The following is a 25642-nucleotide window of genomic DNA, read 5'->3' on the forward strand; positions in this document are numbered from 1 at the left end:
TTGTTGGTGCTGACAGGTCTGGGCAAGGTGTACAGCTTTCATGCAGTAGCCAAAGGTACATGAGTGGGCGTTTGGCTCCGAAAGCCTATATCGATATTTCGTGGAGTGGTTCATATGCTGGCACTTGTTGATAGCCCAGCATTGAAACCTGCAGCAATTTCCAGAAGGGTTGCAGTTCTGTCACGCTGATTCTCTTCAGTCGTCGTTGGTCCTGTTCTTGCAGGATCTTTCCCGAGCCACAGCAATGTCTGAGGTTTTGATGTTTCACAGGATTCCTGATATTCATGGTATACTCGTGAAATGACGTAGAGGGGAAATCCCCATTTCATCTCTACTTCGGAGATGTGTCCCATCACTCGAGTGCAGACTGAACCACGTTCAAACTCACAAACCTGCCATTGGAGCAGCAGTAACCGATCTAGCAACTGTGCAAGACATTTACTGTCTTATATGGGCGTTGCCGACTGCAGTGCCGTATTTTGCATTTTACGTATGTTTGAATACGCATGCCTATACCAGTTTCTTTGGCACGTCAGTGTATTTCCAGGAAATTACATACGAACAAATGAGCATGTGCTGTTGTCCTGTTCAACATTTTTGAGTGAAGTTGAACACACAAAGGGCATCATGTGCACGTAACTTTAGTTTCATATGTTGAACATGGTGCATTCTGTCGACATGACCCACTGATCAATATTATCGAGTCTGTGATGCTTTGATCTAGATAAAACTGGCAAAGAGGACCTTGATTAAGAGATAAGCCAAGAAGATAAATTTCGGAAACGATTGGAAGAAAACGGGCCTGATTTGTTCGCATAACAAATCAGCTGACTGGTACTCAAAACAATATTGCTGGTCTAGTGTCAAAGTGCGTGACAGGAAACATTGTTGGGTCAAATCCCAATTGAACAAGAAAAATCTTTCATCCTGCCTATGACCTTAACTGCACGAATGACACGTGGTTTGGATCCCATTGATGGCCGCCTTTCTCCAGTAGAATAACTGGAATAGGTGAGGGACAAAAAAAGTTTAAGAGTTTGAGACCTCCAGGCTGTTGAGCCAAATGAAACTGCCATATTGCTAAGTGAAACGCTGAAAGTATCTAATAGGGTGGTACTATACGCTATAATTTAGATTTGTGGGTATCAGATCAAAGCATTATACTAAACATATTGCATTGAAAGGTAAAACACCTGACACTAGTCAGGTTTCGTTAAGTATAGTTGAAGGAAAATTACAGTATGTTGGTGGTGGAGGGAGAGAACACTTTATCGACAACAGCTGTTTCTCTCTCTCTCCCGCCACATAAAAAAAAACTTTAGGGACGTAAATTAACTGCATGAAAGGGATTCTTTAAAATTTGGGGCCCCCTCCCCGCCCCTTAATGAGATGTGGTGCGACCCCTAGCTTCCCCCTTAAATAAAGTTTACCCTTTAATGCTGCCCCCTGGCTCTGAAGGAAAGGAAAAGCAGTGTAATCACATACCTCTTTCAATAAAGTTTTATACGCTCCTAAACAGATTTTTAAGGGTATGGAAGTTTCAACCCACTTCAGTCATCTAAATCGGTACTCCGCAAACCATTGTGAGGTGCATGGCAGAGGGTATGACACATTATACTAGGTTAGTTTTTGTTTTGTCACCATAGTTCATGTCTTAGTCTTTCAGTTACTTCAGTTATCTGACTCGCATTTATTAAAAAGCTTGACCCTTCAAACTGCTTTTTTTTTTTTTTGTACGTGTCAGTCCCACACACTTAAATAGTATTGTAGAACTGGTTGCATAAGTCATTTTTAAGCAATCCCCTTGGCAGACAGATTGCATTTCCCCAGTATTCTACCAATAGACAAGTTTATCACTTGCTTTACCGACAACTGAACCTGTGATCATTCCACTTAATATCTCTACAAAGTGTTACTCTGATATTTGAGTAGTTTTCAGATGTGTTTGATAAACTTTCACAGGTTCTTACCACGCTTACCACTAAAGATTGTAGTTTCCCCAATTGTTGGAGGATTAATGTCCACCAATGATTACTGTTGGAGTAGCAAACTTAATTACTAGAGAAATGACTTTCTCTGAAGATTTTGGTTATATCAGGTCAGGTTGAAGAGAGGATCCAGTTAGAATTTTGCCGCCCCCCCCCCCCCCCATGCTAGTTTCGCCCAGTGTCCCAAGCAGCTTCATTTCAAATCTGAATTTGAGTTTCCTGTTTACTGCAACACATACAAATCTATTCCCTGTTTGCGTATCCTTTAGAGACATTTTCCACAAAAATGTCACTGTTAAAAACTTCATGTTTCAGCCAGGCTTTTGTAACTTCACTAGTTTTCATGAGTACTTAACTCTGGTACTTCATTATTAGTTAACCACTAATACTAAAGTGGGAGGCATTTCTTCGATCTTACTGCTACTCCTGGATTTCCTACAGTGATCGTTGTCTGTATTAATCACCTAATTAAAAAGTGAGCTCGCCACACAGCTACCTGTGTAGCAGACTCTGATGTGTAATGCAAACATGACCCATTTAGGGGCACCCTAAAGTTGACAATTCTAAGACAGTCCAAGAAGTCTCAGCCTAGCTTATCACAGAACCTTAGAAATATCTGGTTCAGTCCTTTCACTCAACTCTGCACCAAAGGGCCACAATCAGTTCTGGGGACAATGCTGCAAATTGTGAACTTCATGGAAGCTCCATGCAAATGGCTGGTCTTCTCAACCTTCTGCCACTCGCTCAGTGTGGCCTCAGATCCCTGATAGCAAGCATCATTTGAACAATGCACAACAATTTGCAGCTGGTTGCACCCTGTTCCCTCAGCTATTGCTAGACTAGACCCATGGTGCAGGCATGCACAGAGTGCACCTGGCGTCCTGTAAACTCACTTGCTACCGTCTCCCTAATGCGGACTAGCATTCCCTGTAGGTAGCCGATGATTAATGGACCTTAGCGTGTTTTCCACATCCTGAGACCAGACAAGATGGGTTTCCCACACGTGAACTGAGTCCCACAGGATCAGTTTTAGTGAAAGACAACACCTCAAACTTGTTAGGAGTTCTGTCCACACCTGATTTAGCATTGACATGCCACTCCCATTGAAATTAATGGATGGTGACACTGCCTCTTTTTGCAGCAGACAGGACACAGAGAAAGAATACACTTGAGGCACCTCTGGTACAGGTATCAAAAGTACACGGCTCTCGCGATAGTTTTGCGGCAGCTGCCAATCTGACAATTGCCAGCTGCTTACGAATGTCAACCAACTCGTCCCGTGTTTCAGATTAGCAGTCGCAATGGGGCTGCATTTCGGCCGTGCTATGTATTAAGAGACAGTGAGGAAATAACATTAAATTAAGCGGCTGATTATATTTCAATGTGCTGAACTAAAAGCTAACTTTATACAGTAAGGATATACACAGCAGATTTCTATTAAGGCAAAAAACATGGGTCAAAAATTTAGTTTCGTAAGTTTGATGTTTGTTCTCAGGAAACTCAAAAACCATTAATTTACGATAAATGCAGATAATATACTTATTCCTCTTCATGGGGAAAAATGACTGCCGCGGGGTCCAAACGATACCTATCGAACATGTGATCGTAATTAGATCATGTGACTCTGATGGCGGGCGTAGTGATCAGTTATTTGTGATCGTCATTTGTATCTGTTTTCCGTTGTTCCCTTAGTTCCTCTAAATACCTCGGCGAATTATTTGGGAGTTGCTAGGGAATCACAGAAGACTTACGTCGTTAGTAAGTGGGATGTCTAGTGTTCTTGACGTTTCTTCAGCGGATTCTATCACATGGGAAAACTTAATTCCATGTTTATCCAGCATAGAAAATAGACTTTTTGTCGCAAATATAGAGCACTACCGGACGAGGAAAGAAGGGACTATGTAGACTGGTGGTGCGAAATGTGTAAAATTTCGTAAGAAGTTTCGATGCTGAAATAACGTTTACATTTTCGTTGCGGACAGTGCGGAAAAGAGTATCGGGAAGAATAAGCGGTTCGACTCTTACAAATTATCCATCCAGACTACCATAATGGACTTCCACAAGTATTTTTGTAACGCTCTTCTTTTGTCGCTGCTGTAGCGACCACTCTAAACACACTCATAACGCCCGCTGCCAGAGTCGCATGATCGAATTACGATCGCACATTCGATAAGTATCGTTTGGACCCCACGACTTCGATAGGCAATCATTCTTGGAAATTACCGAAAATTGAATGTAAAACAATGTTAGAAAATCGGCCACAGTGACTAAATTTGAAACGCAGATTTGCTACGAAGTGCTCGTAGGTTACGCAAAGTACAATGATGGCTTCCGAAAAATTCTAAGAAACGCATGTTTGCGTTGATACGCAATGAAATTCAGGGACGATGTGTTCTTTGGCTGAAATTTAAATCACAAGCTTATTTCCTACGAAACAATTACGTATCGAAAACATTCGTATCGGTAAGTTACGAAAACATACTTTAGCGTCTGAAAACTCTCAACCTATTTCTCACGTAATTCTACAATGTAGATAGCGAACTATTGTTTCGAACGAAGATACGCCAACTGGTTCCAAAATTTTAAGAGCACAATTAAGTCTATAATGGACGGTAACAGTAAATTCATCATCGCACTCGCCGATGTTCGAAATTTCTCAGTATCACAATACAAACTGGTATTGATACAATCAGTGAAATAATACGCAGAAGTGACGCGAACAGAAATATATGCAAATCTATAATCGGCACACATCTTACACATGCTGTCGCACACAAACAAATACATATAGTCACTAAACTGATAGTGTTCACACATCTACATTGGCAGTGCCGAAGAAAACTGCAGCGTGAGTTTCTCGATCAAAATCGCTAAAATATGCAACACCAACAAAGCCCCTGTGTTGCAACTAATGCTAACAACTCTTTTTCCTCTTCTAAAACGAAAACACTACCCCGGCTACCCACTACTCCCAACTTCGCGGCTCTGCTGACGTAAAGGGTTAACATTTAGTCTCGTGCAGTAGCGAAAAGTACATGCGGAATTAAGTTTGCAAGTTGGCATTACATGCATTTAAATGACCAGTTAGATGTTACTCTGTTGTGATTGGTCGGCCGGTATTGTTAGTGTTAGTTAATTACTACTAAAAATTGTAATAGCTGAGTTTTCTAGTTGTCAATGTTCGTTGTGTTGACATTTCGAAAATGTCACTATGAACATGTCGGTTACATACAGGTAACGACACTTTGCCATGAGGATAGCAATACCAACAATGTACTGAGTGGCAGGTTGAAGTTTTAAAAATTTAAGTCAGTAAAGCAGAAAGCATTATTAAAGCAAACACGTTGGGCCACAATACAGTGTAGATGAGTAAGACAGTCTTAGCATCTCCATATGGCTATTATGAAATTGTCGGTGAAAACTGCATTTATGAGAATGCCACTTGGCATAACAAACGCATAAGTGTATGTTGAAACTGCAGTTAATTAACTACGCTAGGAAGTTAGTGTATTAAGACATGCACGGCAACAAAATCGGAATCTGAGGTGTTATCTGAACCTTGATCTACCCTCAGGTGACAGTTTGTCTACAAGCCTTACTTTTATGGTGGGTAAGAAATAGTCTACTCATTTGACACATAATACAACAAAATTAAAGGACAGTATTGTGGTGTATAATTTCAGTAACTCCAAAATTATAGTTCCTGTAGGGTTTCGTCTATATTTTCCCAGTACATCAGAAAAAGTTGATTTGGAAGTTATCAAATATTTCTTGTGATATGCTTGACAATGTCTGTGCAGTTAATTAAAAACATTAAGAATTTTGACCACACCAGTTCAAAATATAAAATATGCTAATATATTTAAAATCTTTCATCAAATTTGACTATTCCACTGTTAAGGCTAGAGGCAGTTAGGATTGTGTTGTTTATAACACCTAAGAAACTACAAAAATATAACTACTGGTATTATTGGAATGCTTTTTGAATTACATGAATCAGAAAAGCTACTGTTCATTGTCATCCTAAGGTCTTGCACTGAACTCGCTATTTCCTGTGAGACTGCAGATAAGCTGATCAGTAAATACTGAAGTACACAAACCAGTATACTTACTGAGGTCACAGCAACATCACTGAAGCTGAAGTAACAAGTTTGGTTTGTGACAGCAGGTTAACCTTCTTGAATGTGTCTAAGTCAGAATTAATATCCTTTTTACGGATTATTTACCTTAAGTATACACTGAACTCAAGGGTATGACAGCAATGTCTTAAGATTAAACCTTGAATATCTACTGGAAAGGTGTATACTTGCAACAAGGAACATAAGAATTATCGCCTCTTCCAAAAATATGAAGTCATAAAAAAATTGACTGCTTTGTGCAGATTGTATTTCTACCTCTTACCAGAAACTGTAAAATTGCAGGGTTGAAATCATAAATTAGTGAGGGTGTTACTATACTGCACTGTCACCCTGGTGATGATGCAGTAGTACACCAAACAAGTTTACAATCTACCTATTTCAGTAGACAGAAGTTCTAACAAACTTCTTCATTCTCACTTTCATATCATGATAGCTCGTGAGATTATCAGATACAGACTGCCTAAAATAGTACATCCAAGCTTTGCATTCATTTTTTCAGTTTTGATTCACAGAATCTTTGCTCTGACATTCCATGGAGGTGTGATTAGTGATGGTCACCATATAACTAGCTGCTGGTCCCCAACACCACCTGTAGTGTGACAAATACTTCAAACAAAGTGCAAAAGACAAAATTAGTGTCCAATATGCAAAAAGATATGTTGAGTCATCTAACACTCGTGACTAAAAGCATTGCTACAACCCAGTACACTGACCCATTTATACTTGGTACCAAGGGAGCAGAAATTTTTGCATGGTAACTTTATCCTTACACCTCAGGTAATTCTTATTACCTAAATACATTAGGGGTAATGCAGGAGTAAGTTTAATAATGAATAAAAAATAGGAGTGCAGGTAAGCTACTACAAACACCACAGTGAATGCATTGTGGCCAAGACAGACATGAAGGCCACGCCTCCTACAGTAGTAAGTTTATATGCCAACTAGCTCTGCAGATGAACAAATCAATGAAATGTATGATAAAATAAAAATTATTCAGGTAGTGAAGGGAGACGAAAATTTGTCATGGGTCACTGGAATTTGAGATTAGGAAAAGGGAGAGAAGGAAACATAGTAGGTGAATGTGGATTGGGGGGTAAGAAAGAAGAAACCGCCTAGTAAAATTCTGCACAGAGCATAACTTAATCATGGCTCACACTTGGTTCAAGAATCATGAAAGAAGGCTGTATACAAGGAACAATCCTGGAGATACTAGAAGGTATCGGATTACATAATGGTAAAACAGAGATTTAGGAACCAGATTTTAAATTATGACATTTCCAGGGGCAGATGTGGACGCTGACCACAATCTATTGGTTATTAAAACTGAAGAAACTGCAAAAAGGTGGGAATTTAAGGAGATGGGATCTGGATAAACTGAAAGAACCAGAGGTTGTACAGAGGTTCAGGGAGAGCATAAGGGAATAGTTGACAGGAATAGGGAAAGTAATACAGTAGAACGGATACCTTTGAGGAATAAAGTAGTGAAGGCAGCAGACGATCAAATAGGTAAAAAGACAAGGATTAGTAGAAACCCTTGGGTGACAGAAGAGATACTGAATTTAATTGATGAAAGGAGAAAATGTAAAAATGCAGCAAATGAAGCAGGAAAAAAGGAATACAAATATCTCGAAAATGAGATTGACAGGAAGTGCAAAATGGCTAAGCAGGGATCGCTAGAGGACAAATGCAAGGCTGTAGAGGCTTCTCACTATGGGTAATATAGATACTGCCTAAAGGAAAATTAGATGCCTTCGGTGAAAAGAGAACCACTTGTATGCATATAAAGAGCCCAGATGGAAACCCAGTTCTAAGCAAAGAAGGCAAAGCAGAAAGGTGGAAGGAGTATATAGAGGGTATATACAAAGGTGATATACTTGAGGACAGTATTATGGAAATGGAAGAGGATGTAAATGAAATGGGAGATATGATACTGTGTGAAGAGTTTGACAGAGCACTGAAAGACCTGAGTTGAAACAAGGCCCCCGGAGTAGACAATATTCCATTAGAACTACTGACAGCGTTGGGAGAGCCAGTCCTCGAGAAACTCTACCATCTGGTGAGCAAGATGTATGAGACAGGCGAAATACCCTCAGACTTGAAGAAGAATATAATAATTCCAATCCCAAAGAAAGCAGGTGTTGACAGATGTGAAAATTACCAAACTATCACTTTAATAAGTCGCAGCTGCAAAATACTAACACAAATTCTTTAGACAAATGGAAAAACTGATAGATCACCTCGGGGAAGATCAGTTTGGATTCTGTAGAATTGTTAGAACACATCAGGCAATACTGACCTTACAACTATCTTAGAAGAAAGATTAAGGAAAGGCAAGCCTAAATTTCTAGCATTTGTGGACTTAGAGAAAGCTTTTGACATTGACTGGAATACTCTTTCAAATTCTGAAGGTGGCAGGGGTAAAATACAGGGAGTGAAAGGTTATTCACAATTTGTACAGAAACCAGATGAGTTATGAGTCGAGGAGCATGAAAGGGAAAGAGTGGTTGGGAAGGGAGTCTGACAGGGCTGTAGTCTCTCCATGATGTTGTTCAATCTGTGTATTGAGCAAACAGTAAAGGATACAAAAGAAAAATTTTGAGTAGAATTAGTCCATGGAGAACAAATAAGATTTAAGGTTTGCCAATGACATTGTAATTGTCAGACAGCAAAGGACCTGGAAGAGCCACTGAACAGAATGGACAGTGTCTTGAAAGGAGAATATAAGGTGAACAACAAAAGCAAAAGGATAATGGAATGTAGTTTAATTAATCAGGTGATGCAAAGGGAAGTAGATTAGGAAAGGACTCTTAAAGTAATAAGTTTTGCTATGTGGAGAGAAAAATAACTAATAATGGTCGAAGTACAGAAGATATAAAATGTAGACTGCCAATGGCAAGGAAATAGTTTAAGAGAAATTTAACATAGAGTAGACATTGAGAAACAACTTTCTGACATTACAAAGTATTTGTATGTAGTGTAGCTATGTATAGATGTGAAAAATGGACAATAAATAGTTTGGACAAGAGAATAGGTTTTGAAATGTTGTGCTACAGAACAATGCTCAGGAGTCAATGGGTAGACCAGAGCTAATAAGGTATTGAATAGAATTTGGGAAAAGAGAAATTTGTGGCAAAACTTGATTAAAAAAATCAGTTGGTAGGACATGAAGGCATGAAGGGATTACCAATTAGGTATTAAAGGGCAATGTGAAGGGTAAAACTAGTAGACAGAGGTGAATACATGAAGCATTCAGAAGGATGTAGGTTGCCGTAGGTACTGGGAGATGACTCTTGCACAGGATAGAGTAGCATGGAGAGCTGCATCAAACCAGTCTCTGGACTGAAGACGTCTCAACTGTCATGTTCAGTAGTTTCTTTGCCATAGCTGGAAAGAGCATGATTTAAGCTTTCAAGGCTATGCTGTTTTTCTGGAACTTGCATAATTTTTAATAGTAAGAAAGTTTTAAAAGTAGTTATGGTAGCAGTTACAGAAGATTGAAAAGTGAAATATTCTCCTCATTAAGTCGCATAATTAGGTTTTCATTCAAGTATATAATCATTGGGAAGTGGCAACAAAACGACTATTCACGTTGGGGTGTGTAGAATATGAGTCTGGCGATATACCATCTGCCTTTCGGAAAAGCATCATCCACACAATTCCGAAGATGGCAAGAACTGACAAGTGCGAGAATTATCGCACAACCAGCTTAACAGCTCATGCATCGAAGCTGCTTACAAGAATAATATACAGAAGAATGGAAAAGAAAATTGAGAATGCGCTAGGTGATGATCAGTTTGGCTTTAGGAAAAGTAAAGGGACGAGAGAGGCAATTCTGACGATACGGCTAATAATGGAAGCAAGGCTAAAGAAAAATCACGACACTTTTATAGGATTTGTCGACCTGGAAAAAGTCGGACAATATAAAATGATGCAAGCTGTTCAGAGATTCTGAAAAAAGTAAGGGTAAGCTATAGGGAGAGACGGGTCATATACAATATGTACAACAACCAAGGGGGAATAATAAGAGTGGACGATCAAGAACAAAGTGCCCATATTAAGAAGGGTGTAAGACAAGGCTGTAGCCTTCCGCCCCTACTCTTCAATCTGTACATCGAGGAAGCAATGATGGAAATAAAAGAAATGTTCAGGAGTGGAATTAAAATACAAGGTGAAAGGATATCAATGATACGATTCGCTGATGACATTGCTATCCTGAGTGAAAGTGAAGAAGAATTAAATGATCTGCTGAACGGAATGAACAGTCTAATGAGTACACAGTATGGTTTGAGAGTAAATCGGAGAAAGGCAAAGGTAATGAGAAATGGTAGAAATGAGAACAGCGAGAAACTTAACATTAGGATTGATGGTCACGAAGTCGATGAAGTTAACGAATTCTGCTACCTAGGCAGTAAAATAACCAATGATGGATGGAGCAAGGACATCAAAAGCAGACTCACTATGGCAAAAAAAAGGCATTTCTGGCCAAGAGAAGTCTACTAATATCAAATACCGGCCTTAATTTGAGGAAGAAATTTGAGGCTGTACGTCTGGAGTACAGCATTATATGGTAGTGAAACATGTACTGTGGGAAAACCGGAACAGAAGAGAATCGAAGCATTTGAGATGTGGTGCTATAGACGAATGTTGAAAATTAGGTGGACTGATAAGGTAAGGAATGAAGAGGTTGTACGCAGAATCAGAAAGGAAAGGAATATGTGGAAAACACTGATCAGGAGAAGGGACAGGGTGATAGGACATCTGCCAAGACATGAGGGAATGCCTTCCATGGTACTATAGGTAGCTGTAGAGGGCAAAAACTGTAGAGGAAGACAGATTGGAATACGTCAAGCAAATAATTGAGGACTTAGGTTGCAAGTGCTAGTCTGAGATGAAGAGGCTAGCACAGGAAAGGAATTCATGGCGGGCCACATCAAACCAAGTCAGTAGACTGATGACAAAAAATAATCAGTTTCAAACATTAATACGTAACATAAAAACATAATATGCAACTCAGCAAATTTGCAAAAACAAGACTACAGTCAGTCTTTTGCTTACAATTTCACAATTTTTGTCAAGGGTGGATTGCAGGCAACTGTATTGTCTTCCCAGTGTCGATGGTGCTTCTATTCATGACAAGGTATTGCTAGGAATCCAGCATGTGTCTTTAGCAGGTGGCCAGTGGTAACTGACTAGAACCATGTGGGTGAATAAAAATGACCCCTTTTTGGTCTTGTGAAACTTCACACGTGTTTCCAACCCACGCAAATTTTCATGCACAACAGTGGAACAAACTGTCCTCACTGTATACTTTAAAGTGAGATTGCTAGAATTTAATCTGTTTTGAAGGCATTAACTATGAATGCTGTAGCATCTTTGGAAGCAATTGTTTACTATCAGCTGATCAACCAATTGGTTTAAATTAATGATTTTCTTGTTTCTTTATCAGCCTGAATTTTTAAAATTTTTTGTTGGTGCAAACTTTGTGCCTGGAATGCTATCACCACAACATATGAACAAATCATATGGAGTCAATATTTGGTTATATAATGGCCTCTGGAGACTAGCATGGGCTGTCTTTTATGTTTTATTGAAAGCTCATGAATATTCTGGTTCAAAGCACAATTTGAGATACTGTTACACATGGTGATGCATATGAAATATTCACTTAAAATCTGTTATTGTAAATTATAAGTAACATATGGCCTTGTTTTGTATACAAAATATTCAAATTAACCTATAAAAATTGTTTGTGCTTACCTTCAGCTACAACAATCATTACTGAGCATTCAATCAGTACTCGACACTAACATTATATAATGTAAACACCAAGCAGGAGACTCACTGGGAAAATTGCCAATAATGAAAGCAACAGGTGAAATTGGTGATGCAGCAATGCTGCAAGGATAGGGCCTCAAAAAGCTCTCTACTTCACAATGTCGATGGAAATTGATATAAATGCATATATGCACCACCGTGCATTGCAGGATTAAAATGTTCTCATACAGAGCATTCCATTATGATCTCCTAGACTTGTAATCCTAAGAGCATTTTCTGACTACTTATATTCTACAATGTAAAATAATATACTCTTTATTAGTAAAGTTAAATTTCCTAAACCACAGGCAAATCTTAAACTATTAAGACATAATTACAGTTTAATTTTTAAATCAATATGCATATTAATTTTGGTATTTCTTGACAATCCATTTTGACTATTTTCGATAGGCATTTTTACTCATCAAAATGCAAGATGCAGAAATTAAACAATATTGCTTTAAAAGCTTAAAGCATGCTCTTGCCATTTGTGGCTAGAAACAAAGGATTGAAAAAGACCATTGAGATTTCACATGCCTGCCGCCCCCTCCCCCTGTTATCACCAGTACCCTAAAATTTACTCATAGAAAAATTTGGCCAACTTTATAGATACATATCTTCTCATCTAGGCAGCCGGACCTGCCCTGTAAGGGGCTTCCCACCCAATGGTGCCAAACACTCATTTCCATCTAGGCATCAGGTGTTTAATTGAATTTCATTTGTACATAGACATCATAGGTAAGAACAGCCCCCTGAGGTTCTGGTTAGATTAGTTCACACAAACAGAAACAGTGTTCGGTTAAATCTTGGCTCTAACAAGTGCGATGAAAATTTTTTTTTTTTTTGACACTTGACACCTTTCTCCAGGTGTGGCTAAATCCCTAATTTTTGTCATGGTGTGATTCAGCATAAAAAGTTGTCAATGTATATTAAAGGAAGTAACCAAATGTTTGCTAGAAATTTAAAAAAGCCTAGAAAATTTGGCATATTTGTGCCTTGGTACATGATGCAAAGAAGAGTAGCCCCTCTTTAAAAGCCACTAAAAATTCAGCCTCTGAAGAAAGACTGAAATTTGGTATAGAAACTTCACACCAAATTTCATTAGACTTGGTGGTAAAAAGGGATGCTCTTCAATATTGGTCCCTTTTATGTGGAATGACCCAGCAGCATATTTGTTAGCAGGCACATAAGAGAAAATTGCTAGCTTTCAGAATAGATCCCTTGAGCTAGTTTAGTGTGTAATAAGCACAATAACTTGGCTTGGTTTTTGAACCAAACAGATTTTAATTTTATTAAATCTTTCGTACTGTACTAGTTTCTTCATGAGCCCTTTCTCACATTTGAAATTTAAGCCAGTGTCTCAGTGTGAAATTCCAGGTAAAGGAGTGGTTAAACTCTGAGAAATGTTTGTGGGCTTCATTAAATAAAGTGTAATATTAACAATCTTAAACCAAGCTCTTTGCAATAACTTGAATTTCAGTTTCATGTCAGTGGTTTTAAATTCTGATTTTTCTTCCCACTATCAGAAGAAAAATTTCAGATTTGGAAACTGATTTATGTACTGAATGTATAAAACATAGTACTGTGTGTGCATACAATATACCAGGTCTAAACCATTCTTTGATGTTAAGGACATAAGCTGTCAAAATATCTCTTAAATTAAGATTGCCTTAATGAGCTGCTCAGCGAATTTTTGACTGTTTATAATACTTGATATATTTACTTTCCAGATGACATAAACTGTGAGGCTCCATTATACTGGAAGTGTGAAGATGGTAGATGCATACAGACCAAATTCAAGTGTGATGGGAACAATGATTGTGGAGACTGGTCAGATGAAAAGGACTGTACTGCATCTAAGGTAAGTCCTTCTTTACTATCAGATAAGCTAACTTAATGAACTTCTCAATGACTTAGACTGTAAAAGTCTAAAGCATACAGATTTGTAGTTGTGTGTTCCTATCTTGGAAGCCAGTGGGTGATCAGAAGGCCAAGTTTACGTGATCACTTTGTTTATTGGTTCTGAATTGGTAGAAATTAAGCATAGGAACTGACTTGCCCTGATACTGCTCCTATAAGAAATGTTAATTCTTCCTCCTCACAGTTGACTTTGACATTTACCTTGTTGGTATCAAAGATGACTTGAGGCTATTGCCATAATTCTTATTACACAGTAAGGTTCTGGGATTTTTATTTTGCTGGTTAAGTTCTAGGCCTACAGTTTGAAAGTACAGTTTCATGGTTATAGAAAAGTTTTTACTTATATGAAGACATTTGAATATCTTTAGCTTAGATCTCATTGTTTATATAAACATAGTGAACATTGCTTAAATATTTATTTATTTTATCCATCTTTCAGCACCTACATGCAATCGACGTCGTCAGAAGAGTTACAGCTATTTGTACATTATGTTTTACATACCAAAATATTGTTGTTGTTGTGGTCTTCAGTCCTGAGACTGGTCTGATGCAGCTCTCCATGCTACTCTATCCTGTGCAAGCTTTTTCATCTCCCAGTACCTACTGCAACCTACATCCTTCTGAATCTGCTTAGTGTATTCATCTCTTGATTACATAGTCAAAACATAGCAATGTTGTAAACTATTAGCTTACAACAGCCTCTACACCTAGATCCATACACCACAGTAAGCCATAATTTATCAGCATTAACATGCAATCAATGTTGTCAGAAGTATTATAGCTATTTGTGCATTGTTTCATATAGCAAAAATATTACGTGGAAAAAAAAGATAGTGTTGTACCCTATTAGCTTATAGCTAGCTGCCTCTACATCCATAACTATACATAACAGTAAGCCTTAGTTTATCAATAAATTAGATCATCTTTACAACTATTCTGAAATTCTTCTACACTGTAGAAAGTATTTTTCTTCAGCCACACTGGTCTTAGTTTTGAAAATATCCATTGAAACTAATTGAGCCTGTACAGGTAAAGTGTTGAATAATTTTATGCCTATGTATTCATAGCTAGACTGGGTTTTCTTAAGCCTGGTTGTGGGTATATCAATCATATTTGTTTACAAAGTATTGTGTGGATGAACTGATTTCCTTATAGTGTAGTGGTTTAAGTTTTCTTTTATGTTTAATAGGCAACAATATATGTAAAGAGATGGGACTGTGAGAATTTTTAAGTCTCTAAAATAAGGTCTACATGAGGTCTTGTCAGTGATTCCGTACAAACGTCTAATTGCTTTCTTCTGCCAAGTGAAAATTTTTTTGGCTCCTGGAGAGTTACCCCATAAAAGAATGCCATATTGTAGATGGCAATGAAAGAAGGCATAGTATGACTGAAGCAATAAATCTTGTGTAACACGTGTGTAGTTTGGCTAGTAGGTAGATAACTCGTGATAGCTTTCGACATACATAATCTGTATGTGTGTCCCAAATTAATTTAGACTCAATGTGTATTCCTAGTAGTTTAACAGATAACTCCATGTTACTGTTTGATAAACTGAAGATTATATTGAGTCTTTTCATGGTTCATAGATAAGTCATTAGCTTTAAACCAGATATTAGATATTTTGACACTCTTCACTTTCCTCCTTCAATATGTTTATATCCTTTCCAGAATTAGCTAATGTTGTGTCGTCAGCATAGAGGATAGATTTGCAGGGTAAGTTGTTCGGAAAGTCACTTACAAACAATATAAATAGTAGAGGGCCAAGCACTGAACCCTGAGGAACACCTCGTTTTAGACTTAGTCTGTGACTGTTGGTCATTATGCTTTACTATTTGTTTTCTATTGCTGATGTATGATTCAATTAGTGAGAGTTCCAAGTGTTTGATTCCATAGCAACACAGTTTATCTAATAATAATTTGTGGTTAACTGAGTCAAAAGCCTTACTCAAGTCAATTTGAATGGCTTCAGCAGATAATTCTGACTCAAATGCGCTTAGTACAAAAGAGATAAGGTTTTCAACTGCTTTGACTGTTAAGTTTGACCTGAATCCATACTGAGAATCATTTAATATATTATTGTCTGATAGGTGTATGCATATTTGCTGCATTATGCAATGTTCTATTATTTTTGAGAGAATAGGCACAAGTGAAATTGGTCTATAATTATTGATACAGGACTTGTCACCCCTTTTGTATAATGGTATGACAACTGTTTTTTGAGACTTTCTGGAAAGTGTCCACTCGAGAGCATCCAGTTTATCAGTATGCAAAAAGGGTATGTTATGAGATCTCAAACTTTTTTAATTACATAGTTTGACAGGCCATACACATCTTCAGATCTAGAGTATCCTAATTTAGTGGTTGCTTTAATTATATCAGTTACTTGTACTTCTCTCCATTTACAAGCTGACACTATGTTTGTAATGTTTTGTTGAAAATTTCTGCCAGATATGGGGTGAGAAATAGGTGTATGTGTTGAATTGGAATTCTGGTTGCTATGGGTTGGAAGGCTAAGATTGGCAGAGTTGACAAAAAGTGATTGAAATCATCAGCAGTGACGTTAGCAGCATTTGTGTTGTCTTTGTAGTTTATATCCATACCTAGCTCTGCTTTTATTACTTTCCATGCAGCCTTACATTTGTGATTTTTTTTTTTAATGAAATCACCATTTGCCTTACACTTGGCTATTTGAATTTCAGATCTATATTTTCTTTTCAGGTTTTTGTAAGTTTCTTTATCTACTGCTCCCTTTTTGACCTTATCGTGACAAGTAATTACCAATAGTCTGTTTTTTGTAATTGGGGTGAAAACCACTTCTATAAAGTTGTGGCTAGGTTTCCTAACTTTTTGTTTTTTTGTTTTTAACCAGTGGACAGCATGTGTGGAAGATTTCAGAAATGATTTTGAGGGATGTGCTGAAGGCTTCATCAACATTTGTGGAGGAATGTATTACAGTATTCCAATCTATAGACTTAAGTTCTTCTCTATACTTGCTAATATTTGTATCTGTAGATAGTCTGACACAGAGTTTGTTCCTCGTCTTCTTTTGGTTTTTTTAGTAATTAGTTTCACCCATATACCTCTATGGTCTGACAGGTAATCGACATTAAGTAAGCCTAGCTCAAAATCACATTTGTATAAATTTGTTATTAGATTGTCAAGACAGGAGTGCCTTGTAGGACTTTCATTAGCACAAGAGATTATAGGATCTTAACATATTTACTAAATTAACATTTCTGGCTGTCATTTTCCTAATGTCTGTTTAGATCCCCAAAGATTAAAATTTTGTATTTAGTATATTTTTGTATACTGATCACAAGTTTTTCTGAACGTTCTATAAATTGTTCTACATTACTTTCAGGAGTGTGATATAAAAGCAGCTGCTTCAAAAACACCTTTAGTGCATAGGTCACTAACTTCAAGAACAGAAAACTTTAGGTCTAGATCAATGCTAATATATATGGATGAACCCCCATAGGATTCACTGGGTCTGCAGAAGTATGTAGCTAATCTGAAACCTGATGGTACATACAGTTTATCCTCTTCCTTTAACCAATGTTCGTTTATACATAAAATCATTCTTTTGTTACTTTTTAATAGTATACCAAGCTCATCGGCTTTATTTTTCAGACCTGACATTTAAGTGCAGAAATAAGATAGTTACTGTCACAGGAGGGGAGGAGTACAATATTATGGGGCAATGGAGAACATTTGTTTTTTCAGCCCTGGAATCTGTTGGGTGGCAGTTGGACTTCCTTGAGATAAACCATAAAAATCTTCATTTCTCTTAGGTAATTTTTTGGGTCTGTTTGAAACAGGGTTGGAAGTTTGTTTCACTTTACTGTCCACAAGTTTTATAGGAACATGTTTTCCCAAATCATTTGGTATCACTTCATCATGAGACAAAGATGATACTTTACTTACTGTGACTGGTCTATTCTTTTCTGCTACTCTTGAAGGTGATGGAGGAGAAGCTTGTACTGTTTCTGCTGTTGGTGAAGTTAGTTTAGTTGCTGCTGGTGGAGGAGTTGTTTCTGCTATTGCTGGTAAAGGAGTTGGTTCTACTACTGCTGGCATGGGAGATGGTGCTGCTGCTATAGGAACTAGTTCTACTGCTGGAAGAGTTGCTTCTGCTGTTGCTGATAGTGTTTCTTCTGCTATTTCTGGTGAAGTAGTTTGTGCTGTTACTGCTGGTGAAAGAGATGGTGTTACTGCTGTAGGAGCTCGTTCTAATGCTGGAGGAGTTACTTCTGCTGTTACTGAACGTGGTTCTTCTGACGCTGCTGTTGATTCTACTTCTGTTAGTATTGCTTCTTTAGGTACTTCTGCTGCATTTTCTGTTACTGTATCTAATTCTCCATTAGTCACTCCTAGAGATACTTTCTGTGATGATGATACAAGTACCACTGATGTTGGTAAGTATTGCAGTCTCTGAATAATTTCCATTAGCTTTAATGTAACAAGTTGCTTTCCAAGGCCATTTAAGTGCAGCCCGTGAGTAGTGTGGAATCTGCGTCCAATGGTATTAATACTAACAGAAACATTTCTATATTGTTTGCATATACTGGAAAAAAGTTCATTGGCGACACTAATTTCCTTGTTTACACACGACCAGGACATCAAGTTGTACCTTTGTGGTATATTTACGAGGATAACGTTTGTATGACTTAGTTCAGATAAACACTTGTTTAATTCGCAACAGGCTTTAGATGTATCATTTTGATAAATGTCATTAGATCCACCAAAGAGGACAACAAAATCTTTTGAAGACAGCTTTTTTATTTCTTCAGAAAAACTAGTTTCCTTATTTCTGAGAGGGGCGCCCCAGGCTTTACAAAGCTCATAGATTTCACATTTGAAGCTTTATTTATGCGTGAGACAATACTGCGGCTGTGGCTATCGCCTAAAATGTAAAGTTTTGGAACATGGACGGGAGTTTTAGACTGATGTTTTCTTTCGCACTCGCAACAGGTTACACCACTGTTTGTGTTTTTTCCCGCACTTTCTACAAACATAAACAGAACTGTTATTAACAAAAGTTACAGTATCTCGAGGTAAAATGCTAAGCCTCTTTGCTTCTTTTTCATACTGTTCGTGATGTTTTATAACTGAAAACTCTTCCAGTAGAGCACTGATAACTTCGCCTTTGGTGTTTCTCATATTAGGTTTTTGGCCTAAGTCGCCTTTGAAACAGCTATTGCAGAACTATAGTTTCCTTTTAGGACTGACATTAACACACGAATAATGAAAAACCGTTTTACAACTTAAGCACATTATACCTTTAACAACATGTTTCTTGCAATGGCATGTTGTATCAGAGTTCACCATTTCCCACGAATGAGTTGAAGTACTTGCTGGATGAGATGCCTGATTATAACATTTTCTTGTTACCAGGTTTTTTTGCGTCTACTTTTGCGATAATATAACATGGCATACATGTACTGTCGTAATACACACAGAATTTGTTGCATATCGAACACTTTTCGTTATTTTTTGACTTTTGTACGGAACTAACATACTCCCGATCTACACTAGGTGCCATCTTGAATTCAATGTTTAATCATTCAATGTTTAATCAAAAAGTATGGTCTGATCTATATTTAGAAAGGCAAGTGGGTTGCAGTATAATATATTAAAGTAAGTAGATATTACATGGCATTTTCTGGAGAAAGAAAAACTTGCCACCTAAATTTTAGGAAAGGGTTGTGATCCATAATTCTACATTTTGATGCATTTAAATGTAGTTCACAGAATTTAGTAATTAACCTTTCACTTGCAGATATCTGTTACGCAAAAAGTCTGCAGTGATGAAGATTTTGCATGTGGGGATGGCACCTGCATTCCAGACAACTGGGTGTGTGATGGCCTCAAGGACTGCCAGAATGGCAATGATGAAGTTTTGGGCTGCTCTAAAAAGGTAACATATATCTTTAAATATATTAAGTCTAGGGCATTAATAAAGATTCTTAGTTCCCTCTGCCCACAAATTTTAAGTGTATTTGGACTTACTGCGTAGTAAGTCTTAATAAGTTTAAACTTCTTAGCAGATAGTGTGGCAGACCTGGACTCACTTGGGACCTTTGCCTTTGACTGAGCTACCCAAGCAGGACTAATGACTTAGCTTCACAGATTTACTTCCACCAATACTTCACATGTTACTTAAGTCCTTTGTATCTTAAGACTAGCACTCTGGGGAAATATATGCATGTTGCATAAATAGCAATAAGACGAGCATCTGCCAAGAAACATAAATTAGCACTTTGTGACAAAGTGTTGTTACACAGCACTGGTGCCAAGAAAGACTGTATGTTTACACATACTGTGGTGGATGCACTTGCATGCTACTAACATACTTAAATAATTTCTATTGATTTATTAAATTTTAGTCCTTAAATAACACTGTAGAAATTTCAGTCCCTCTGAAACATGTCAGTTTAAATTACTGCAGATACCAATGAAACTGGATCCACATCTCTTACTGTGGAAAACTATCACTGTTGGAGGTAAGAACCACCTCCATATCATAAAGATGACAGCAATGTGTGGAAAGTTTTATAATCTTTATTATTTACTGCTAAGGAAGTTGTACAATAGTTGAATCCAGGAAATCTGCCACCTGACAACACTTACAGCTTTCAACTGAAGTACAAATTGCTGTCTGTAGAGCTATCAAGCAGCATTGTGATAAATGAACAAAATCATTGTAAATTTGCAAGGCAGCTGCACCCGGAGTACATACTTTCTGGGATATTAAACTAGTTCATTGTTCCTTATTACAGGAAACTGACAAAATGAATACCTGGGCAATGCCAGGTTTGTCAGCTTGTTCGTATAAAGCTTCATTACTAATTCTTAAATTTCTTCTGATTTGATGAAACAGTGTTATTACAAATGATTGAAGCAATTTCACAGCTCTACAATAACTTTATTATTTGAGATTTTCACAATGCTTTGCACACACATACAAAAACTCAGTTTTTTAGGCATTCACAAATGTTCGATATGTGCCCCTTCAGTGATTCGGCAGACATCAAGTCGATAATCAAGTTCCTCCCACACTCGGCACAGCATGTCCCCATCGATGAGTTGGAAAGCATCGTTGATGCGAGCTCACAGTTCTGGCACGTTTCTTGGTAGAGGAGGTTTAAACACTGAATCTTTCACATAACCCCAGAAAAAGAAATCGCATGGGGTTAAGTCAGGAGAGCGTGGAGGCCGTGACATGAATTGCTGATCATGATCTCCACCACGACCGATCCATCGGTTTTCCAATCTCCTGTTTAAGAAATGCTGAACATCATGATGGAAGTGCAGTGGAGCACCATCCTGTTGAAAGATGGAATCGGTGCTGTTGGTCTCCAGTTGTGGCATGAGCCAATTTTCCAGCATGTCCAGATACGTGTCCTGTAACGTTTTTTTCACAGAAGAAAAAGGGGCCGTAAACTTTAAACCGTGAGATTGCACAAAACACGTTAACTTTTGGTGAATTGCGAATTTGCTGCATGAATGCGTGAGGATTATCTACCGCCCAGATTCACACATTGTCTGTTCACTTCACCATTAAGGAAAAAAATGTTGCTTCATCACTGAAAACAAGTTTCGCACTGAACGCATCCTCTTCCGTGAGCTGTTGCAACCGCGCCGAAAATTCAAAGCGTTTGACTTTGTCATCGGGTGTCGGGGCTTGTAGCAATTGTAAACGGTACGGCTTCTGCTTTAGCCTTTTCCGTACGATTTTCCAAACCGTCGGCTGTGGTACGTTTAGCCCCCTGCTTGCTTTATTCTTCGACTTCCGCGGGCTACGCGTGAAACTTGCCCGCACGCATTCAACCGTTTCTTCGCTCACTGCAGGCCGACCCTTCGATTTCCCCTTACAGAGGCATTCAGAAGCTTTAAACTGTGCATACCATTGCCGAATGGAGTTAGCAGTTGGTGGATCTTTGTTGAACTTCGTGCTGAAGTGTCGTTGCACTGTTATGACTGACTGATGTGAGTGCATTTCAAGCACGACATACGCTTTCTCGGCTCCTGTCTCCATTTTCTCACTGCGCTCTAGAGTGCTCTGGCAGCAGAAACCTGAGTTTTTCTACGTATTTGTAGTGTGTCATGACCATATGTCAATGAATGGAGCTACAGTGAATTTATGAAATCTCTTCAATCATTTGTAATAGCCCTGTAATATTCTTGTCTGAAATATTAGACTTGAACCGTCACTTGGACATTTGTCCATCTTCTCCTGCGTACCTCACCTTCTGTAGCTCCCTAAAATGCCATGGAAATTATTCCCCAATTAACATAGTTGATGATCCTGTCCCTTATCAGTATTTTCCACATCCGTTCGTTGGCAACTTGTCTTCTCAGACAAGTCAATTTTCAGTGACAGTCTATAGCATGATATCTCACATTTAGATTGTCCTTTCAAGTTTTCCAACAGTCTGGGGGTTTCCTTCTGTAGAAAGTTGTTCCAAATGTACAGATTTCTTCCTCAAATTAAGGCCAGTGTTCAATGCAAGTAGAAATTTGGCCAAGTATTCTGTGTGATTGTTGCTTTGTCCATTGTAGATTGTTTTCAAGGAGGCAGAATTTCTCCACTTCACCAGTTTTGGCAAGTATCTTGCTATTCTTTCCTGCTGCTCCTTCATTACTTTGATTCATGTTTCTCAGTCCATATTGTACTCATTACTGTTCATTCCAGCCAACACTTCCAGTGAGAAGTATAAAAGTAAAAATAGGCCTTTACAGAAGCACAAAACATTTTGCTTATCCCTTCTTAACTTTGCTTAGTTTCTTCAAAATTATTTCTTTTTGTTTCTGTACTGAAAATAAATTGTTTATTCTGTATACCCATAGTAAGATGACTTAATTTTTAAGTTCTCACTAAAGTGAGAAACCATGTGTACAGGCAATTATTTCAGACATTGCACATGCCTTTTAAAACATTTAAATTCGTGATCATAACCCCCAGCACCCAACTCCAGCTTCCCCCTGCATTTTCCTAGTGGTATGTCTTTCTGGTTATGACATTAGCACAGCCACTATCTCTAGTTATTATCACATTTTTCATGTATAGATACTATAAAGAAATGGTACAGATAATTAAACTGTAGATAATACATGTGGAGATAGTTGGCTGAACCCACCTCCATGAATTTTAGCATAAGAACCCAGTGCTTAATTTCAGGAGGCAAGTCTAGTGCTGCAGATGAACATGCTAGCTAGGTTAAGAAAACGATTTTCTTAATCATTGAGGGAGAGGAGTAAGTTGGGATGGTCAAAAAGGGCTCTTCGCACTAGCCTGTAATAAGTGAAAGGAGACAGATGGAGAGGAAAATGTCAAGAGGAAGAGATGGCAAATCTGTGTTAAAATTCGTAGAGTTAATCATAGTAGGAAGTAAAAATAAGGGAGGAGCATCTTGGCCAGAATTGTTCAAAGTACTTTGTATTGTCCGTGCTTGCAAACTCTGATTCATAGACAAATAAGTTGACTTTCTATTTGCCTGATAATCTGAAAATATGATGGACCTGCTAAGTTTGTCAGTTTTTTCTCATTTGGTTTACAGTTGGATTGTGGCAAAGACTTCCTGTGCTCCAACCACCACTGCATTCCGAAGGCTTGGGAATGTGATGGCAACAATGACTGTGGGGACAACAGTGATGAAGTAAACTGTGAGTTCTGAATTTCAATTTATTGAACACCTTCATGTTAAAAACAATTGATACATGGAAAAAATCAGGACTTGCTCTCCTTCAAATGCTATCTGCTTGAAGACCCTTAGATACAGAAATATTGTGGCCATGTATTCAGCATGAACTTACACGTAGTTTATTCTTGTTGAATATTTTGTCAGCATATGATGTAAAATAATACATAGCATTTAGTATTTTCTGTTTAGACTACTTTTTCACACTATAAAACTTTAAATTAAAAGGTTGTCTAGTCTATAAAATAAAAAAACCATAAGACCATAAGGATGGAACTTATAAATTTGTGCCGCACCCCTGGGGCTTGCTGCTCTTCGGTGGGTTTGTGCTTGGCTACCATGGAACCTCAGACTTCGCAGCATTTCCCTTCTGTGCTCATATCTATCCCCTTCCTATTTTTTTCCCTCCCTTGGAGAACATGACTGGAATGTTCATTGAAATGTGGTCAGCATTTTCAGTAGTTCATAACAAATATCTCCACTGTTTTTCATTTTTCTTTCTGTTCCCCTTCTATCCTGCTTTGGTCTTTGAGCTTCCTCTTCCTCCGTGTCCTGAAGTACAGCCCATGTATGACATGATACAGATGACTAAGTAACCCAGAATTAAGTCCTGGGTTGACAGTCCACCTGTACACCCCCCCTCCCCCCTCCCCCAGTACATGTCAGGCCTGGGAAGGGTGATTGTCTCAACTGCTACCTTCCCAAATTGCTAGTTCGCAATTTCCTAAAGGAATTCCCTTTTTAACCACTTTCTCATTTGTTTGTCATGTGTTATAAGCTGTTCCAGCAAATGACATGTGGGCTGTTTTACTTTTTCTGTTACAGCAGTAGGATGAGGGAAAATTTAATCTTTAGTTCAGGACTTCAGTTTCACTATTGTGTATTTCATTGATCTTCCTCAGTCCCTGGTTTTAGCTGTCTTCTCTTCTGACAATTGTGTGTAATGTGGTCATTAACTTCCTTTTTCTTCCCTGTTCTGTTCTGACATAGGTGGTGTGTATGACCTTAGTCATTCCTTTCAGTTGCTGGCAATTTCAATTGTGTGTGTGTGTGTGTGTGTGTGTGTGTGTGTGTGTGTGTGTGTTAATTTATATGTACATACTTCCAGCTATTGATCCTTTCAATAACACTAAGAACCAGCAGTTAGAGTTCAGTGATGTGTAGTCTTCATTAATAGTGTTCATTAAAAATTTAATTACTTGTATGTATTTAACACTTCTCAATCCCTCCCAGTTGACTGACAGGTATGTGGACTTTCCCTGCTACTTAGCATTCTGTGCTGTCTGCACAATGCTCTGTTCTGATAATACTTTCAACAAATTGAGTTCATGGTAATAGCTTGTCTGCTTTGTTTCTTGATATTGTAGACATTTGTACCCTTCCAATGTGGTGTGATCGTTTTGAAATAGGCAAACTACTTCCTTGTAACATGGATTGGATTAGATTTACTTTCATTCAAATTTATTCCTGGTGAGGTCCTCCAGGATGTAAAAATGTCAGAAAAACAGTAATACAAATTTTTATAACTGAAACAAATAAGCTAATGTACCTTCCACAGATCCCAAGTGGAATAATATTTTTAATGAAAATTATATGAAAGAATTGTTTCACTCATTTACCAAGATTGCATTAATGCACTGAATTTAAAATTAAAACATTTATTTATAAGGTAGTAAACATATAATAGCACTACAATACTTACATACAATGAATACATTACTGCACTGAAATGGTGCACACACAGTCAGATCAGTTGGTTCTACTGAGAAATTTATCGATGGAGTAAGAGTTTGCTACCAATAAATCTCTTAGGCTTCTCTTAAACTGAATTTTGTTAAGCTTTTTATGGCTGCTGACACATTATTGGAAATGTGTTCCTGAATAATTGACACTTTTTGTACAAGAGTGATTTCAAATTGTTAAGATTGTTGTTTCTAGTATCAATTCCATGAATTGAGCTGTTGGTTTCAAAAAGTGATATATTTTTAATGACAAACTTCATTAAGGAATGAATATATTGGGAAGCAGTAGTTAGTATCATTAGTTCCCTAAAGACATCTGCAGGATGTTAGAGAGTTCA

General features: G+C 37.9%; 1 protein-coding gene across 1 annotated transcript in view; it reads left to right on the forward strand.

The window, feature by feature from the left end:
- Positions 1–25642, forward strand: part of LOC124553503 (putative vitellogenin receptor) — a 148450-nt gene that overhangs the window by 14209 nt on the left and 108599 nt on the right. The window contains exons 10-19 of the mRNA XM_047127356.1: positions 13672–13802; positions 13989–14069; positions 14230–14343; positions 16580–16644; positions 16731–16888; positions 17653–17687; positions 19180–19255; positions 19397–19473; positions 19641–19778; positions 23422–23527. Of these exons, the coding sequence (XP_046983312.1) occupies positions 13672–13802; positions 13989–14069; positions 14230–14343; positions 16580–16644; positions 16731–16888; positions 17653–17687; positions 19180–19255; positions 19397–19473; positions 19641–19778; positions 23422–23527 (981 nt within the window). The remainder of the gene's footprint in view (positions 1–13671; positions 13803–13988; positions 14070–14229; positions 14344–16579; positions 16645–16730; positions 16889–17652; positions 17688–19179; positions 19256–19396; positions 19474–19640; positions 19779–23421; positions 23528–25642) is intronic.

This window comes from Schistocerca americana, chromosome 11 (assembly GCF_021461395.2).
Source record: "Schistocerca americana isolate TAMUIC-IGC-003095 chromosome 11, iqSchAmer2.1, whole genome shotgun sequence".
Taxonomy (NCBI): Eukaryota; Metazoa; Arthropoda; class Insecta; order Orthoptera; family Acrididae; genus Schistocerca; species Schistocerca americana.